A 20707-nucleotide genomic window follows, 5' to 3' on the forward strand; every position below is an offset into this window, starting at 1 on the left:
CATGTTTGGGTGAAATAGTTCACTTTTAATTAGATTAAATGTATTAATCAGTGCTTTTCGGCATTATATAGTGCATGTTGCAGTGCATTATGGGAGAGCTTTTATTATCCTACACAGGTAACTCATCAGTTTTTAGAGCAGATCCATCTGAATCTTTCGGTCTTGGTGGACTCTCAGCATTTGTTAATGGCAACATTTTCATTTTTCTCTTTTAACCTTATCATGATGAATCTGTCTAGGTTAGGGCAGATGAACGACCTTCAAAACATTACTCAACGAGGGGTTTTCAATCTTTTACATGCCACAGACCTCCATATATGATATATAGCCCTTGTGTTTCTCTTGTTTCTTTGTCAGTTGTTGGTTGTAATGGTGTCGTTTGCTTCCTTTTGTCTTCGTTTTGTTTTTGATTTGATTTGCCTTGTTCTACAAGATACTTTTGAAACACCCTGAAAGAGTACAGATGATGGATACAGTGATAGTCGATGGATTTGCTCAATGGCACAGAAATGGTTTAATGTTATATGAATTAGCAGGGCTGGTTTCTGCGGGGTGTACAATTACTGAAGCATGGTGGTGCCTCATAAATAGTGTAACTCAGTGGGACTTAATGACTGCTGCATTTTAATAGGGTTTAACTCCACTTGCTGTACAGATCTTAACACTATACAGATTCCACCTCCTGAGTTCGAATTGATCTTGCAACCAATGACTTTGCCACAGTGTTGTTTTCTATTGAACACTATATCTACTGCTTTATGGGAACCAGTCTATATCTGCATCTGGCTAGTCATTAGCTGTTGGATGCCTTTACACTGATAGACAGTTTGTAATTTATTAAAGTTCAGGAAAAAGTCGAGTTTCTCAGTAGCACATAATTTTGTCAGAGACTGATTGAAGATAAACAATGTTGCCATCTAATGGTCATTCATTTTTTCATTGTTGATCTAAATATTAATTTAGAAGATACAGAAAAATAAATAGTGGTCTTCAATCTTAAAGGTGGAATCAAACAGCCTTATACATTGTAAAGCTTGCTATAACTTTCAGAACTTAAAGTCCCCAGTTAAAGAAAACAATATCATATTGATAATATGATTTATATATTGTGCATTAATTTATATACTTTATATACAATGTGTTATATAATATATAAGTATATTTATAATGATAATGTATTTATTAATGTCAAAAATGTAAAGGTGTGCACAATAAACTATAAAAAAACAATAAAAATATCTTATTGGAAATAAGGAAAACATTCCTGCAATGTCTCACCCTTTTGCACTTACATAGAAACATTCACAATATTGACTTTGAATTTGGCTTAATCTCAGAACTAAAAGGATGAAAAAGAAATGAATTCAGCATTTGTTCCCTTTGAGAAGTCTATTCTCTTTGAGGCACAGTATGTTGCTAGCTTTGGGTAAATGTGATTAAAGAGCAGGAAACATTATTGAATCCTTCATTTCTACATGTAAAGCTCCTATTCAGTCACTGGAACATACCAGCATTATGTTGTATGAGAGAACATATGTAACACTTTACAATAAGGTTCATTATTTAACATTAAAGGATTAGTTCACTTTCAAATGAAAATTTTCCCAAGCTTTACTCACCCTCAAGCCATCCTATGTGTATATGACTTTCTTCTTTCTGATGAACACAATCAGAGAAATATTAATAAATATCCTGACGCATCCGAGCCTTATAATGGCAGTGAGCGGGATCAACAAGTATGAGCTGAAGAAAGTGTCTCCATCCATCCACATCCATCCATCATAAACATATTCCACACAGCTCCGGTGGTAATAAAGACTTTCTGAAGCGAAGCAATGCCTTTGTGTAAGAAAAATATCCATATTTAACAAGTTATGAAGTAATATCTAGCTTCCACCAGACCGCCTTCCGTATTCAAATTACGGAAAATGGAACTGGCATCGCATCAGTTACGTTTTTTTTTTCCATAAGTTGAATAGGGAAGGCGTAGGATGTAGCAGAAACATTTTGAACTGCAAGACTTTCACTTTCTTCGTAAGTAGAATACGGAAGGCGGTCTGGCGGAAGCTAGATATTTTACTTCATAACTTTCTAAATATGGATTTTTAGGGGCCAAGCACCGAAGGTGCATAGGCACCTATTGTATCTGTTAGATTTCTTTTTATTATTCTTCTTCTTCTTCCGCTCTTGAAGTCTATGGCAGCCCATAGAACCGCTTACGGGAAAGTTGTGAAATTTGGCACACAGTTAGAGGACAGTCTGACCTTTGTCCATAGCAAATTTGGAGTCTCTAACTCAATCCCTCTAGCGCCACCAGCTGTCCAAATTTGCACTTATGTTTATGCTAATAACTTTTGAACCGTAAGGGCTAGAAACAAAATTCCTCTGATTCCTTGGGTCAAGCCGATTCGATTGCACCCTATGACGTCATTTTCCGTCATGAAAATATTTCCGCCATTTTGAATTTTCTGAAAAACGTACTTTTTCGAACTCTTCCTAGGCCGTTACTCCAATTTTCATGAAAATTGAACCAGATCATCTTCAGACCATGCCAACAAAAATGTATGGAATTCAAGTCGATTCCTCAAACCGTTTTTGTAAAACACGCAAACGAATTGTACACAGTGCTTACGAAAATAGACATAAGGCTGTATCTCCACAACGCTTTATCGTATTCAGACCAAACTTGGTACATGTCATCACAAGCGTGACCTGAGGCATCATGCAGTGTTTCGGCGCAGCGCCACCTACTGGCGTGGAGATATGAAAAATGGATATTTTTGCTTATAACTTCTGATGGGTTTGTCCAAAAATCATAAATTTGGTCTTGTTAGATTCGGGGCATCATGTTGAGTCGAATGCCATCCAATTTTTCCTTATCGACCATTTTGTCTGTCGGCCATTTTGAATTTTGTGCTAAAATGCTGTATTTTACGAATGCATTAGCGTATCATTACGAAACTCAGTATGGGTCTTTGGCGCCATGCCCTGACAATACTCAACAAGTTTCGGCACAGCGCCACCTTGTGGTCAAAAGTTATAACAAAATTTACAAAAATGTTAATAACTTTTGACTATATTAGCTCATTGTTATGAAACTGATCTCAGCATATTCCTTGTGACATGCTGAGAACACAGATATCAAATTTGCCATAGTTGGCTGAACTTCCTGTCCGCCATATTGTTTTTCTTTAAAAACCTACTTTTTCAAACTCCTCCCAGACCGTTGCTCCGATTTGCACCAATATTGAAATGTATCATCTTCAGACCATGCCGACAAAAAGTTATGGATTTCAAGTCGATAAGTCAAACCGTTTTCATATACCGGAGCAACGAATTTGAGGAATGATGCAAAACCTACTCCTAAATAGAGCTGGGCGATATATCGCATGCAATTGTCACGCGCATTTCGTCAGTAAAGCCGGTTCCCTGATTACCGCTAAATCGCCATCACCTGCTTTCAAATGGAGCGGCATTTAATAGCCAGAGCCGTAGTTCACTGACAAGCTACGCAATATCAAGTTCATTATTGAAGGCGATTCATCTGCGATAATGAACGCAATATTGCGTGGCTTGTCAGTGATCTACGGCTCTGTCTATTAAATGCCGCTTCTTTTTAAAGCAGGTGATGGCGATTTAGCGGTGATCAGGGAACCGGCTTTACTGACGAAATGTGCCTGACAATCGCATGCGATATATCGCCCAGCCCTACTCCTGAAGCTGTATCTCTGCAATGCTTTATCGTATTCAGACCAAACGTGGTACATGTCATCACAAGCATGACCTGAGGCAACATGCAGTGTTTCAGCGCAGCACCACCTACTGGAGTGGAGATATGAAAAATGGCTAAAAAATCATAAATTTGGTCTCGTTAGATTCAGGGCATCATGTCGAGTCGAATGATATCCAATTTTCCCATATTTTGTCCATCGGCCATTTTGAATTTTGTGCTAAAATACTGTATTTTACGAATGCATTAGCGTATCGTTACGAAACTTGGTATGGGTTATCAGGACAATGCCCTGAAGGTGCCTGAGAAGTTTTGGACCAGCGCCACCTTGTGGTCAAAATTTATAACAAAATTTACAAAAATGTTAATAACTTTTGACTTTATTAGCCGATTGTAATGAAACTGGTCTCAGTAGATTCCTTGCGTCATGCTGAGAACACAGATATCAAATTTGCCATAGTTGGCTGAACTTCCTATCCGCCGTATTGTTTTTCTTTAAAAACATACTTTTTCGAACTTCTCCTAGACCGTTGCTCAGATTTTCACCAAAATCGAACCGTATCATCTTCAGACCATGACGACAAAAAGTTATGGATTTCAAGTCGATACATCAAACTGATTTCATACACCGGAGAAACTAATTCGAGGCATGATGCAAAACCCACTCTTGAAGCTGTATCTCTGCAATGCTTTGACATATTGACACCAAACTTTGCAAGTGTCATTGTCACCTCACTTTGACTATACCACATTAATTTGGTCATAGCGCCACCTATTGGTCGAAAGTGATGAACCAGTAAATCATCATTTTTGATCATTTTTCAGCTCTTTTGCCTAAAATAATCTTAATAGGTCTTTAATTGCTCACTGCTGCTGTTGGTCTGATGCTCCCAGCCATGTTGGCTGGCTTCTTGTGCCGTTTTTGTGCTTGGCCCCGTAATTGCTGCTTGCAGCTATATTTTTTATTATTATTTTTTTTAAACACAAACACATCGCTTCACTTCAGAAGGCCTTTATTAACCCCCCGGAGCCCTGTGGAGTACATGTTTATGATGAATTGATGTGGATGGAGACACTTTCTTCAGCTCATACTCCCATTGATCCCACTCACTGCCATTATAAAGCTCGGCCTCAGATGCATCAGGATATTTATTATTATAACTCTGATTGTGTTCATCAGAAAGAAGAAAGTCATATACACCTAGGATGGCTTAAGGGTGAGTAAAGTGAAAGTGAACTAATCCTTTAACTACTTTAGTTAATATTAATTAAGAACGAACAAAATTTCTGCAGCATTTATTAATCTAAATTAATGTTAATTTCAACATTTACTAATACATTATTAAAATCAAAAGCTGTGTTTTTTAAGTAAGGAATAATTGACTCTGGGCTGTTGAATTCTTAGAAAATAATGCACACCCGAGGTGGTAATGCGGCCACGACACAAAGCGGATTATTTTCTAAGAATTCAACGGCCTGGGGTCAATTATTCCACTTATACTACGGTTACAACACCTAAAGACACTGTTCCAATGGTGTATTTCAAGACATTTGTTAGGTTTTTGTCCTTAAAACACTCTTTTGTGTGGGACTAATTTCTTACGGATCGCATCCCAAGCCTCCGTTGCTAATTCCAAAACGTCATTTCAGAACTATTAACGGAGGCTTGAGCCTTGATAACAGAATAATACCGTTGATACAGTTAGTAACGCAGTTGAGAGAGAGAGAGAGAGAGAATAAGCAGCATATGTGAATTAGCCTACCTGATCTGTGCATCTCTAACGGCAGCAGTGTCTCTACTAATAGCGAAACTATATGTTTATCTCAAGAACCGCACAGTTATTACTTCGCTAGTGAGTCATGTAGCTTAAGTTGCTAAACTATTTTACTGATTAATTCGTCAGAGCAGGGCTGCCCAAATGATTCTGTGCGAGTTTGTATCCGCACTATACAGTAACATTACGTGTGTACGTTTGAAAAAGAGAGAGAGAGAGAGAGAGCGTGCGAGAGAGTATACGCTTTCAGGACAATAAAACGTATTTTGTAGCAAAAACCATGACAATAATTTGTAGTTTTCATCCTATTGTTTACTATATTTATTTGCTCGGTCAGTGTCATTGTAGGTTTTGGTTCTTTTGCGGTTGTAGGCTGTAAAGACTTATTGAAATAACTGAAAACATTTGGCGAAGTGATATGGAACTGCAATGCGGTCAAGACCTGCTAGAACTGCTTTAGCTGTGCGTTTCCCTGAAAACAACTGCACATCTTAGAACGATGGTCAACCAATCAGATTCGAGCATTCAACAGCCCCGTAGTATAACATTAGTTAATGCACTGTGAACTGACATGAACTAACTATGAACTATATTTTTATTAACTAACATCAACAAATATTAATAAATACTGTAACAAATGAATTGTTCATTGTTAGTTCATGTTTGTTAATACATTAACTAATGAAACCTAAACATCTTTAAATTGAAATCTGTTGTTCTCTAAAGAAAATTATACTTAAATGCTGCAGAGTACTTATACAAAGTTTCATCACGAAAAAGAAAAAAAGGAGAAAAAGTGAAATTCTTTGCTTGGAGCATTTTTAGCAGGTTATTGACTGGCTGAAAACTATTACTGCCTATTGATTTTTGAGTGTAGAACTGTAAATATTTCCTTTTGAAATTCTGTAGAGCACCATGTATTATTAGTAATAAATATTATGCAATTCATAAAAACATCTCCTTGAATAGAGCTATCAAATAAGCTGACTATAAATAATACTTGTAAACTGAAATTTAAGGGTCAAACTTTGTTTGAAGCACTTCATCATAGAGTGATATTTGTATTTATTAATAATTTAAATATGTGAATTGTGACACTCTTCCTGTGGTTATTGTCCTGCTAAGGCTTCTCGTTGCAGTTTGTTGATGATGTTCTGTAGCTGCTCTCGTTCCTTTCAGCAGATTTATTAGAGCTGATCAGTGTCAGGTAATAAAGGAAAATAAAATAATAAATGAGAAATAATGCCACAACTGATTCAAAGTGACGTGTCTCGGAGGAAGCATATCGCAGATCATTATGCCTGAGATGCTGCAGCGTCTCACTTTAATTTAGCCAGTGCTGAGACGTGAATTGTTATGCACAGTGATTGTACAGAAGCATGTTTAATGAATGAAAACCGGAACGCATCAAACTTAGTGTTTTTCCACCTTTCCCATAGCGAAGCGTTCTATAAATACGGCTCCTCTCAGCCAGGTGCTTGTTAATACAACCCGCCATCGTTTTGTGATATCTCATTCTGCACTCCAGCAACAACTACGGGAGAGATTTGGTTTGTTTAAAGGAATTGCAGAGTAGTTGGTAAAGAGACAGCAGATGGAGGAGTAATGGCAGGCAGGTGAGCGCAGCGTGTTTCTGTGTCATCTTTCATGAGGAGTTTGAAGCATTGTTTGAAGGCTGTTTATCCGGATGCGTTTCCTCTGTTTTGGAGGAGTAGAGTCCACAGAGGCTGCTTAAAGGGCTGCAGCGAGCCGAGCTGAAAGCTGCCGAGTGTTGTTTACTACATTACCCAAAGTCCCTAAGGACCGGCTTCTGTGCTGGAAAACATCAGATGGCCTGGGACTCGCACCTTTGGTGGTGACAAGAGAATGAAACGACAATGCAGTGTTAAGAGGAAAGAGACAAAACCCATGTGTTTAAACAAAGGCTCTGAAAGTTTGGCATGTCACCGCTCATTCAAGCGCAGTGGTGTCAGTGTTTAGTTGAAAGACTTTATGGAGACTTTGAAAACACTTTAATGCCAAATTCACTGAGAGCAACTAAAGTGAGTTTTTTTTTTTTTTTTTTTTTTCATGACCAACATCATTAATCTTAATGTTTAGGATGTGTTCATGCTATATAAAATGTTTTATATATATTTAAAAAGTGCCCTGTGGCTACATCCAATTTCATTATTGTTTAGGCATGTGAATAAAACAAATAAAATGCAATATTACTTTTGGTCCCCAAAGCACAAAGGTAAAGCACAGGTCTGATAACAGTATATATAGTCAGTGATGTCTTTTGTACTTGTTACTAACAGCCTCAAGGCTCTTATATTTGAACACTAATTTAATTTATTTCTAAGATTCAATTCAGTCAAACTTGTAGCAGACAAGTTTGTTTATCTTCAAGGGTTAGTTCACCCAAAAATGAAAATTCTGTCATTTATGACTTACCCTCATGCCGTTCCACACCTGTAAGACCTTCGTTAATCTTCAGAACACAAATTAAGATATTTTAGTTGAAATCTGATAGCTCTGTGAGGCCTCCATAGGGAGCAATGGACACTTCCTCTCTCAAGATCCATAAAGGTACTAAAAACATATTTAAATCGGTTCATGTGAGTACAGTTGTTCAGTATTAATATTATAAAGCGACGAGAATATTTTTGGAGCGCCAAAAAGAACAAAATAACGACTTATTTAGTGATGGCCGATTTCAAAACACTGCTTCAGGAAGATACGGAGCACAGATGAATCATTGTGTCGAATCTGCTGTTCGCAGTGCCAAAGTCACATGATTTGGCGGTTTGACACGCGATCTGAATCATGATTCGACACACCGATTCATTTATGCTCCGATGCTTCATGAAGCAGTGTTTTGAAATCGGCCATCACTAAATAAGTCGTTATTTCGTTTTTTTGGCACTTCAAAAATATTCTCGTTGCTTTATAATATTAATATTGAACCACTGTACTCACATGAACCAATTTAAATATGTTTTTAGTGCCTTTATGGATCTTGAGAGAAGAAGTGTCCATTGCTCCCTATGGAGGTCTCACGGAGCCATTGGATTTCAACTAATATATCTTAATTTGTGTTCTGAAGATTAACGAAGGTCTTACGGGTGTGGAACGGCATGAGGGTAAGTAATAAATGACAGAATTTTCATTTTTGGGTGAACTAACCCTTTCAGTCACTCGCCACTCATCTGTTTCCATTAACACCAACTCAATCATCACAGCTGTTCGTCGTTTAGTTCATCACCATTGTGTATTTAAGTTCCTTCTTGTATACTCTTCATTTGTCCAGTATTGTTTGTGTTTTAGTGGCACACTGTCTCGTGTTAGCTTCTTGTTTAAATAAACCTCGTTTTTGTTTTTTATTAAACTGTCTTCATCTTTGGACTATTCGTGACAGAAATGCATAAAGAAAACATTGTCTCACTACATCTCTAAATTGTGTAGCATTTTGTATAGAAAGTGATTCCAGCTGTCTTTTTTATCAGTATGATTCCGGAGGTATTTTTTCCCATTTATTTTCTCCATAGAGAACTTCATAGGGATTTCAAATTTGTCACAAACAAAAATATGCCACAAAACACAAACACACACACACACACACATTGTATTTACATGTTTTATGGGGACTTTCCATAGACATAATGATTTTTCTCTGCAAGCTGTATATTTTATCCCCTAAACCTATCCATCACAGAAAACTTTCTACATATTTAGATTTTCAAAAAAACATCACTTAGTATGATTTATAAGCTGTTTTCCTCATGCACTCATACACACACATGATGGTACACCTATCATTATGAGGACATTCCATTGGCTTTTATACTGAGCTAAAGACCTTTTCTAGCCCAATCTGTAAACCTACACATCACAGAAAACTTTATAAATTTTTAAATGTTGAGAAAACATAATTTAGTAGAATTTAAGCTATTTTCCTCATGGGGACCCAAAAAAAAAAATGTCCCCACTATGTCAAAAATTACTGGTATTACTATCTTTGTGGGGACATTTGGTCCCAACAACGTAGGGTTTACCAGGACCACACACACACACACAACACACACATAAATAATTAAAAACAACTGTACAAATGTTTTTTTGTTTGTGTGTGTGTGTGTGTTTGTTTTTTGTTTTGTTTTTTAAAAAAAAATATGTTTTCCAAGGCTGCATTTATTTGATCAAAAACAGAGTAAAAAATACTATTGTGAAATATTATTACAATATAAAATTGTAATATATATTACATTTTTATGTAATGTCATGTCACATATATATGTATATGTACTATACAAACACATACACACTCACAAATAAACACAGAAATATATAAGACGTTCGTTAGACCATTCACAATGCTTTTTTTTTTTTTTTTTTATGATGGGTTCAAAAGAAGCATATACAGTATTGTACCATTTATCAATAACCTCAGAGCTCATGGTAGGTCTGCCTTGAAATGTTTATACCGAATTGTCAGTATGGAGAAAAGAATGGGATTTTCTTCTGAAACCAGAGAGTGCTCTATTTATCACCACAAATGGCTTTGTGTAGACAGATATCAATTACACTACATTACAAGATATGACAAGCATTCACAGCTCTTCTCTGCATTGCTCTTTCACACAGCTAATATAAAATCTGCACAAATACAGAGTAACTGATGTTTTCGTCCTTTTATTTTGTCTGGCAGTCTTCGGGTGTACATCTGTATGAAGAGATATGACTATATATCTGACTCTGAAGCCTTGTGCCGAGCTCTTATTAGTTATCATGCATGCCATGGATCTGCTATAATCAGCACCTAAGGGCTGACACTGGGTTCAGAGACCAGCCGGGAGAGCGGAGCTCAGTTATCGCTCAGTCATGGCTTTGCTGTCGGTGTCAGGTAGAGGAATCGCTCCCCGGTGAAGACTGCTGCATTACTTTGACCTCCTCAGGTCATCAGAATTTGTCTTCTGTTTCTGCTGCTGTCAACGTTTTGTTGGCTCACTTTTTTGATTACTACTTCTTTTGTGCTGTTACTTTAGTGCAGACACTGATCATTTTTTTTCCATTTTCATATGGTGCTCTGTTTAGGATTCTTGCGTTGGCTTTTACTGGGATGAAAAGTCCATGTTTGATGGTGGGCAGATGAAAGCCGGACACCACACCTTCACCCAAACCCTTCATCAGAATCAAGCGTTCCTTCTCTCGGTCTCGGACTCTCTGTTCTCTCTTTGAAAAGCTGACTCATCAATAACAAATCGTTGCGACTGAATTAGTCATTTGTCTTTGATGTCACCGTGGTCACGGTGAGGCACTGTGTGCATACCAATCAGAAGCTATCTTGGCTTCTGTCCACCCTGCTGGCAAAAGCCAATTTTCTCTTTTTACTACAACAACCTGCAGTGAGAAGGTCCTCATTATGTGGTACTTGATGAAAGAAGTCATCATTTAATTACACACATCTAAAAGGTCTCTAACTCTCTAAAGGACAGTGTGCCTAAAGGGACACATCAAGCCGACAGTCAGCCGTCGGGCAATATAGTGCCGTTTTTGAGTGTTGTCCAGCTTCGTTTTTTCAGTGTGTTCTTCAGCATTGGACAGACATTGTCGGAATTTTGGCCCGATTCAGCGTGTTGAATCGCCGTCGGTGAGAGAGAGAACTCTGATTGGCTGCAAATTAGTCTATGCAGTCTGTGCACAAGAATAAAAGCGAAAGTAATGAAAGCGAGCAAAGAAGTCAAGATGGTACCGACAGAAGGCTGTTCTAATTTTACATCATCTTACCTGAGCATTCGAATGCACAAATACTTTCGTAATAACATGAGCCGACTGGAATGAAGAAATTGATCAGTGTGATTGATATTCAAAACGGTAAGCAAGCTCTGCTTTGTTTATAATTTGTATATCTGCAGTCCTAGTTTCGGTTGCCCTTTTTGAATGATGAAAATAGACTATAGATACCTGCTGATATAGACAGTAGGGGTGTAACAATATATCTTATCACTATATATCACAATACAAAAATGCCACAATTTGTATGGTGGATAGTGACAGTATGTATTGTGTATAGTTCACCAAATATGAAAATTACTGTGTGAAGAAATTCAAGTTTACAACATTTTGGTGTCAGTACAACATTAAACTACTATATATATAATGTTGAATATAATGTATGATAATGTAATATAATAATCATTTGTGGGTCCTGATAATGTAAAAAGTGGCCTACATTATTTTAAATATACATAGTCAGTGACAGAGTACAAGCATATTAGTCTAAAATAATTCTGTATTTTCAGCTTCAGAATCATGAAGATTTGTAATCTGGTGTCACCATTAGAGTTGTCAAAAGTACCGACTTCGCTACCTATCAGTACTGATATTTAAAAAAATGTGACGCTTTGAGCAGATTCGTAAACACCTCTGATTGGCCATTGTGTTCTCATGCTCATTGGATATGTCTGTGATTGGCTACAATGATCAACGCACGGCAGCGTTTCAAAGTACGCGGAAGTGTTTGAATTTGAAAGTGTTTTTTTATCTGTGTAAGCGCACAGTGAAGAGCTTCATTGATGACTATTTACAAAATTTTTACAGCGTTGATCATTGAAGCCAATCTCAGACATATCTGATGAGCCGTGAACACAATGGCCAATCAGAGGTGTTTACGAATCTGCTCAACAGTGCTCAAAGCATCACATTTTTAAAATTTCAGTACCGACTAGGTACCGAAGTCAGTACTTTTGACAACTCTAGTCACTATTGTCCTTGTGCATTGGGTTACCAGCACCAAGCCTATTAATTTCCACACCCAATGTAATACCAGATTTAGCATTTTAACCAACAGTACATTTTTTGTTAACCATTTACCATGTCTTGGAGTACTGCAATAATATCGTATCGTGAGTTCAGTATCGTGATATGTATCGAATCGTGACATGAGGGTATCGTTACACCCCTAATAGACATATATTTACTTACATGCAGGCACAGAACATACATGCTAGTTGACAGTCACCATTAGTTCTTTTGGTGTGTTCAAGCGCAGCTTTTTGGCTGAGACGCAGCCGACGAGAGGCAACAACACAGTCAGCGTTCATCGCCGCTAGTTCTTTGATGTCAGCTTGGTGTATCCTGGACTTAAAAGCACGACTGTGTGTTTTTATGCTTCACAAATGTATTTGATTTTCTGTGATGTATTGAACATCATGATTGTTGTGAATTTTGCTATAGAGTTTTTAGATGGGAATTTTGCTTTAGAGTTTTGTTGAAATTACAGGTTTGACTTGAAAAATCAATAATATTGTGTGGCATATGCCACCATTTACCAGCAAAAGTTTATGAATTTATAGCAGTTTTCTTAATACACATTTCTCTTCTTACTGTGCAGTCAATCCAATTAATATTTCTTTTGTTTACATTTTAATTTAGTTAAATGTAATTTTCGTATATGTACTAAGAAACAAAATATTAATTTCTGATTTAGTTTAGTTTCTTTCAGAGAAAAAAAATGTAATACAATCAAAAGGTTATGTACATTTTAAGAAGAAATACTAAAGACTATGTTCTAACTTTTCAAACATACAAAAAGCCCTTCTGTCATTTTTATACATTCCCTGAGATTTTTTAATGGCTTTTACAAGCTTTATTTATCAAGTTCCCTTACTCAAATGTAATTGCCATTGTCTAACAGGGGAACTGAGATCTGAAACGTGACTGTGCATTTTCAATTCTTAGTATTTATGAAATGATCAGCTGAAGGAGGAGCAGAGCTCACATCTCTGTAATTGATAATAAAGGGAAGTGTGGTAGAGCTCAGGCTATGTTTTATTGCAGTCATACATATTTCATGTGAAGCCCGTACGGCCTTCATATTATCAGTACAGTGGGATTGTTTCCTCCACATTGCTTCTTAACTTCCAACATTGACTAAACACCAAAAATACAAAGCAACTGTATGGCATTACAAAACAATTGTGAGATTGTTCATAACTTCTCTAGCTCTACTCTTTTTACTGTGCTTTGTTTTGTAAAGTTGGTGTTTTAAATTACAGTAAGTTAATTGTTCAGTTGGATGTGGGATGAAACACATATTTATACTTTGATTCCATGATATGAACTCTAAAGAACACATCGACTTCTAATGAAGTCAAGTGAATGAACATGACATGTTTCTTCATATATGTGTAATATTACAATTTCTCCTCTCTTTGCAGGGTTCTTTGGTCAGAATGGTTATCCTGGGCCCTGTGAACATAAGTACTGTGGTTTGGGGAAGCACTGTGTGGTTGACCAAGAAACAGGTGAAGGAGAATGTCAGTGCCTGGATCGCTGCAAACCACATTACAAACCTGTGTGTGGATCTGACGGCAAACTCTACCAGAACCACTGTGAGCTTCACAGAGCCTCCTGTTTGGCCCATCAGAGAATAACCATCATGCACAGCGAGGAATGCTTCTACAAAGGTAAAGAACCTGATATGATTTGTAATGGTATTTTGTCCATCATTGTCCAGTTGCATATTTGGACTACTTTGTTTGATTAAGGTGGTTGTTAAAGCCATTTTTATGTGAACTGCATACTTAATTGTTTAAAGATGTGGTTTTGTAAATTCTGAAAAGGATGTTGAGTTGAGTTATAAGAACAGCACATCCTGATGTGTACAGCGAGGCAAAGGAGACGTACTTGACAAATTTCTTTTCCAAGAAAAAGAGAGGCTGTTTTGTTCAGCATAATAATCAAGATACAATTCTCAGAAATTATGTCCAGCCCTAATGCAGTAGTAATGGCCACTAATGAATGGAAAAATATTATGTTGTGCTTGTAAAATCTGATTTAGAACTGGAAACTTAACTTTCTTAAATCATCATTCATTTTGTTTTGCTCTGTTCTGCTGACTAATTTATATTAGGTTTAATTTCTGGATAAGAAAAAAAAAAAAAAAAACTTTATATTTTTTAAAGATGACTTTAGATGAACAATTATAGCATATTAAATGTGTCCGTTGAACTAATGGACCATCATATCAAATGTTCCAAACAAATTGATATATGAAAGATTTTAAAAACAATGCTGAAATTGTATGCTCTCATATTGTACCACAGTAGATCATCTCAGTGGCTCTTTTTTTTTTTTGAGTTTGTCAAGTTCACTAAGTTCACTATTATTTTATAGACAGCCCTATGAATGCAAAACACCACCTTAACTACTGCATACATGTGCAGGAAAACTCTTCCATCTCTCCATCAGAAAGAGTAGGCAATAAGCCAAGCACTTCCACATTCTTACCAAGAAATCAAACCTCTAAATGCCCTCTCAAATCAAATCTCAGTCAGAGCATTTGGCTGTCAGACAATGATATTGACCTGCTTGGGCCAATCAGTGTAAGTTTGGAGAGCCAGAGAGATGTATGGTTAGTGTAGATGATTGTCCTGCAATTCAGGAAGACACCGCAATGTCTGATTGCAAAATTGCCCTCTGAATATTCATACATTTTTAGTTGTTTACATAGCTTTATTAGCATTTTCGTGTATATCTTTGTTAGCATATCAATCATGTATGTGGTTTTAGAAAATGATTGGTTTGTTCTCCTTACTTGAAAACTTTGAATATTAAACTGTAGAAAGTTGATAATTAGAGAGATGTTTGGATTGGATAATTAGGTGTCCACAAAGTATCAAATAGGCACTAATGGTTTTCACAATGGCAGGGGCACTCAAAACATAATTTTTGTGCTTATTTTTGATAAGTTTAAAGAGCTTTTTGTAATTCTGGAAGCAAAATAACATTCTGCATTGGCGACCATTATCTGAACTTTAAGCATAGTTTTTTACCTTTCAGAAAGTCTCTCTTCAACTGAAAACCAGAGATGAGCTTTAAGAATTAAAGGGTTAGTTCATCCAAAAATGAAAATTTTGTCATTAATTGCTCACCTTCATGTCCTTTTACACCCGTAAGACCTTTGTTCATCTTTGGAACACAAATTAAAATATTTTTGATAAACTCCGAGGCCTCCATTTTCAGCAAGATAATTACTGTAACACTTTCAGTGCCCCAAACTTTCAATGCCCAAAGCTACAAAAGATATATTTAAAACAGTTCATGTGACCACAGTGGTTCAACCTTAATTTTATGAAGCGACGATAATACTTTTTATGCACCAAAAAACAAAATAGTGACTTTATTCAACAATATCTAGTGATGGCCGATTTTGAAACACTGCTTCATGAAGCTTCGAAGCTTTACAAATCTTTTGTTTCGAATTATTGGTTTGGAGCGTGTATCAAACTGCCAAAGTCATGTGATTTCAGTAAACGAGGCTTCGTTACATCATACGTGTTTCGAAATTTTAATGGTTCACCACTGGGGGGCGTGACTTTGGTAGTTTGATACACGCCCCGAACCACTGATTCGAAACAAAAGATTCATAAAGCTTCGAAGCTTCATGAAACAGTATTTTGAAATCGCCGGTCACTAGATATTTTTAAATAAAGTTGTTATTTTCTTCTTTTTTTTTTGGTGCACAAAAAGTATTCTTGTCACTTCATAACATTAAGGTTGAACCACTGTAGTCACATGCACTGTTTGAAATATGTCTTTAGTAGTTTTCTGGGCATCTGAAAGTGTTAATTAACTTGCTGGCAATGCGCAGGCCTCACTGAGCCATCGGATTTTATCAAAAATATCTTAATTTGTGTTCCAAAGATGAACTAAGGTTTTACGGGTGTGGAACGATGTGAGGGTGAGTAATTAATAACAGAATTTTCATTTTGGGGTGAACTAACCCTTTAATTCTGATTCTAATGTGCCATCCTGCAATTTTTATTTCGTATTTTCCACTTGTTTTCCAGTACAAATATATAAACAAGGTTATTTTATTGAATTTGATGCGAAATTGTGTAAGAGAATATATCTTTTTTATTATTTTTATTGTTTTCCTCCATTGCCAAATTGCTTTTTCTTTTCTTGTTTCAAGAACAAACCTCATCAAATTTTATTTTTAGATGTGTGCTTAAAACAAGAAGAAGAAGAAGAAGAAAATAAAACAGTGAATGCACTGGATTTGATAAACAGTAAATGCATTGGACCACAGATAAATCTAATGTGAACAGTGTACAGATCAGAAAATGCAGAAGCATTTGTACCTTTTCATAATTAAGTTAAATTATTATTGTAGGTGCAAAAAATGTGTTTTTATCTGTGTATAGTGTTTTTGTGTGTGTGTGTGTGTGTGTGTGTGTGTGTGTGTGTGTGTGTGTGTGTGTGTGTGTGTGTGTGTGTGTGTGTGTGTGTGTGTGTTTATCATCTTTTTTCTGTGTAGAAATCTGTCATTTCTGCACTAGTTGCACACAGCAGTGGCCAATTAAGTGCCAAAGTATTCTGCATACTAGTGTTCTCTAATGCTTCATTTATACTCCACGATTCCTTCTCTGTACCGCTCCAATATTTTTCTTGTCTCTCAGGGCTTTTGATTGTCTGGCTAGGCGGTGTTTACAAATACTGATATTGTCAAAGTCTAGTGATTTGGGGCCTGTGCATACGCCAGAGCAAATTAACCAAAAGCAGCAGGATGAAAGCTTCACAGAACATCAAGAGACTGCTGATTCCTCCCAAACTATGTGCTGACCAGGGCAAAGATGAGAAGTAGCAGGGTAGATGCCATAATAAGTAATAAAACATCACAGAACATATGCTGTAGGCTACAGAACTTCTGTGTCCCAGTAGGAAGGCAGTGAAGGAGTTCTCTCTAGCCAAGGAAGAGGTTTCGGATTTTGCGTGCCTGTAGGGCTGTGTGGTTTGGCACGAGGTTCTGGGTTTGGATAACGATGGGATGCAAGCTGTTGGGCTGGCAAAGTAAACTGTAAATGCTTTTCTAATTGTTCTTCGCATACATTCGAGCCCAATAGTACATTATGTGCAATTACAAAGCATTACTTTCAGAGAAACATCTTTTGTTCAGTGTCGTACGGGATACCCACTGGTGGCAAGGGGCCTGACCAATCGCAATTTATTAAAATTGTAAATAAAAATACAATGTCAGTGTTTCTACTTTAGAATTTCGTGTTTAATTCAGTGTTACTAGATATTTACATTTTCAGCTGGTTAAACTTAGAAATGTAAGTTCACCTGATGCCTTAAAAATGTGAGTTAACTCAACTAAACATAAGTTAACTCAACTTAAAGCTTTGTTTCAACTCACAAATAGTCAAGACAATGCATTACTTTAAGTTTAAACTTTAACTTAAAGTAATGCGTTGTCTTGACTATTTTTGAGTTGAAACAAAGCTTATATTCAAGTTGAGTTAACTCACATTTTTAAGGCAGCAGGTGAACTTACATTTCTAAGTTTAACCAGCTGAAATGTTTTACAGTGTAGATATTTACTTAAATATTTATCTATCTATCTATCTATCTATCTATCTATCTATCTATCTATCTATCTATCTATCTATCTATCTATCTATCTATCTATCTATCTATCTATCTATCTATCTATCTATCTATCTATCTATCTATCTATCTATCTATCTATCCCCCACCAGATGAATGCTTTCTAAAAGACCGAAATCTACAAAGATGGACAGAAAATCTGCACAGAAAAGGATAAAAAAGGAAGACCTGTCATATAGTTTTACATGGGACCCCCAAGATTTATGGTACCATGCTCGTCCTGTTTAATACATCAAACAAAGGAAAAATATTATGCGTCAAAGTTTTAAACTTTCAAAGTACTTATGATGAATAATCGGTAGACGTCTCAAAAGACAGCTTTACTGTCAGTCGGAGCGAGAAAAAAAAAAAAGGTTCATTTCTTGCCGCATCAACTGTTAGGGAAAAATATCCCCCCATTAAGCTTTCCTCTGTCTGTTAAGCTTCAATTATGTCCCTTATTTCAGTGACTCACCCGCTATATGACTATTTGCACTGGGGAAATTAAATGGCTCTTTCAGAATTCTGCACTTTGCTCCATGCATACGCTGTGTAAGTTTGGGTTGTTTGGGTTGTTTCGAAGATGATATATTCATCTCATTCTTTTTTTCCCATTACTTCAATTTATTTCATAAGAATAAAAAATTAATGATGCTTGTGGTCTATCTGATGTAACTCCATTCAGCCATCAGTCTTTCACATGTCTTGTTTTTTTCTTCTGTTGTTTTGAATGTTGCTGACAATTGAAAGGACTGACAGACTTCAAATGAGTTACTTCAAGTGTTCAAAATTTTATGGTTAAGTCATGATAGAACTGGGATAAAAGAACCTCATGGTCATTGCGTACGTCTATTCACTACTGTTCAAAAGCCTGGGGAATTTTAATTTTTTGAATTTTTTATTAAGAAATTACTTTTATTTAGCAAGGGTGCATTTAACTGATCAAAAGTGACAGTAAAGACATTTAACTTTCTATTTATCAAAGAATCTTAAAAAATGTATCATGGTTTCCAAAAAAAAAAGTAATAAGAAATAAGTAATAAGTAATAAGAAATGTTGCTTGAGCAGCAAATCAGCATATTAAAATGATTTCTGAAGGATCATGTGACACTGAAGACTCAAGGTCTTACCAAAAACTTTTGAATGGTAGTGTAAAATAAAATTATATGTATATTTATTTTATGAAATATAAATATTATGTAAGATCAAATGTTATTTAGTAATATGAAGCAAATTTTTGTCACTTTTTATCTGTTCATTTCTTCAAAAATATAATACAATTTCAGTGCATACAAATGTGACTTGAATACAACTGTTAGATAAACATGATAAACATTCCTAAAAAAACATAATGATATTCATTGAATCTTTTATACCATTTATCTTTTATATTATTTATCTTTTATACTATTTATTGCAAAATAAAATCTGTTATCCCAGCTACATTATCACAGAATTCTAATGAGTTCACACATGAAAATATAACTCCCCACATGGCTTTGTGCCCAGACATGTCAGTTGTTTCGAGTGTCACCCTGTACCAGAGAGTATTGAAAGAGTCTGCAGTGACATCTAATTAAAGCTCTCTCCCTGGGGGACAGCTGCGGTGTCCTTTGAGAGAGACCCACCCTGGCCCTCCCTCCTACTGCAGCCCAGACTGCTAATGAGCCTATTAGGCACAGCACTACCTGTTGGATGCTGAGACATGGATTAAAGGGATAAAATGAGAATTAGAAGGAAAAAAAAAAAAAAAAAAAGAAAAAAAAAAACACTAAGGCCATGAGGAACAGAGAGGGAAACTTGATTTACTCTAATGAGTATGCACTGAAGATACATGTGCCTGAGACAAAAACCCTCCCTGTTCACTGATATGTTCAGACCAACTTTAAAAACAACCACCCTCATTAATTCTTACCAATAAATATATCCAGACAAGGTTTTTTTTTTTTAATTATTATTTATTTTTGAAAACACTCATGCTGTACTTATTCAGATGCTGTGTGAAGTTGAGGCACTGTCGCCCCTCGTTTGGGACAAATAACACATCCAAGACATTTTATACAACAAACTCAAAATTTTTTCCCCCAATAGTCAGTAGTGTTAGTCCCCTTTTTCTATTAGATTGCAATTGATTTGAGATTTATTATTGTTGTGGAAGCAATTTTTTCAATGTATTAATTGACCAAAAAAGGGAAAATTCTGTGTTATTTATTTTTTCCCATATCGTTTTAAAGCTGTGTGCTTCTTTTTTCTGCTAAACACAAAAAAGAATATTCATAAAACAGTGACCATGTCAAGTTCCAAGAAAGCCACCAAAATCCACAATAAAAGTAGTGCATATGACTCATATTATTTAATTAATTATTATTTTATTCAATTATTATTAATTACTTTATTAAAGATAAATATTAATGTTATTAATATATAAAATATTTATAAAAAAAATCTACAAGTTATATGGACTACTGTTTTGTGGTCATTATAAACAGCTGTGTGAATATTATTCAAAATTCTTCTTTTGTGTTACATGGACAAAATAACAGCACAAATATAAAGTGAAAAATTTGTCTTATTAAGTGAAAAAGAATTCTTATATTGGGGGCTCAAAAAGAAATATGTTCTTTATTTACTGTACTTTTCGATATCTATTTACCCCTGAGGAAGTTCTGGGTTCAAATGTGGTTCACGTTATACCATCCCAGATCTCAAACTTTCCAACTTCCACTTTCAAGAAAACAGAACTTGTCAATACAGATAAATGAGTTCAAAACTGATGTCTACTATCAAG

The 20707-nt window shown here is 35.9% G+C and overlaps 1 protein-coding gene across 2 annotated transcripts in view; it reads left to right on the top strand.

Moving 5' to 3' along the window:
* Positions 1-15404, top strand: part of LOC125259454 (follistatin-related protein 5-like) — a 53273-nt gene extending 37869 nt beyond the window's left edge. Inside the window, exon 4 of one of the 2 annotated variants that reach the window (XM_048177087.1) lies at positions 13707-15404. In XM_048177087.1, coding sequence (XP_048033044.1) covers positions 13707-14035 — 329 coding nt within the window. In that variant the 3' untranslated portion in view covers positions 14036-15404. The remainder of the gene's footprint in view (positions 1-13706) is intronic. The other variant, XM_048177088.1, reaches the window with a different exon arrangement.
* Positions 15405-20707: the final 5303 nt, after the last annotated feature.

Source organism: Megalobrama amblycephala, linkage group LG23 (genome assembly GCF_018812025.1).
Source record: "Megalobrama amblycephala isolate DHTTF-2021 linkage group LG23, ASM1881202v1, whole genome shotgun sequence".
Lineage (NCBI taxonomy): Eukaryota > Metazoa > Chordata > Actinopteri > Cypriniformes > Xenocyprididae > Megalobrama > Megalobrama amblycephala.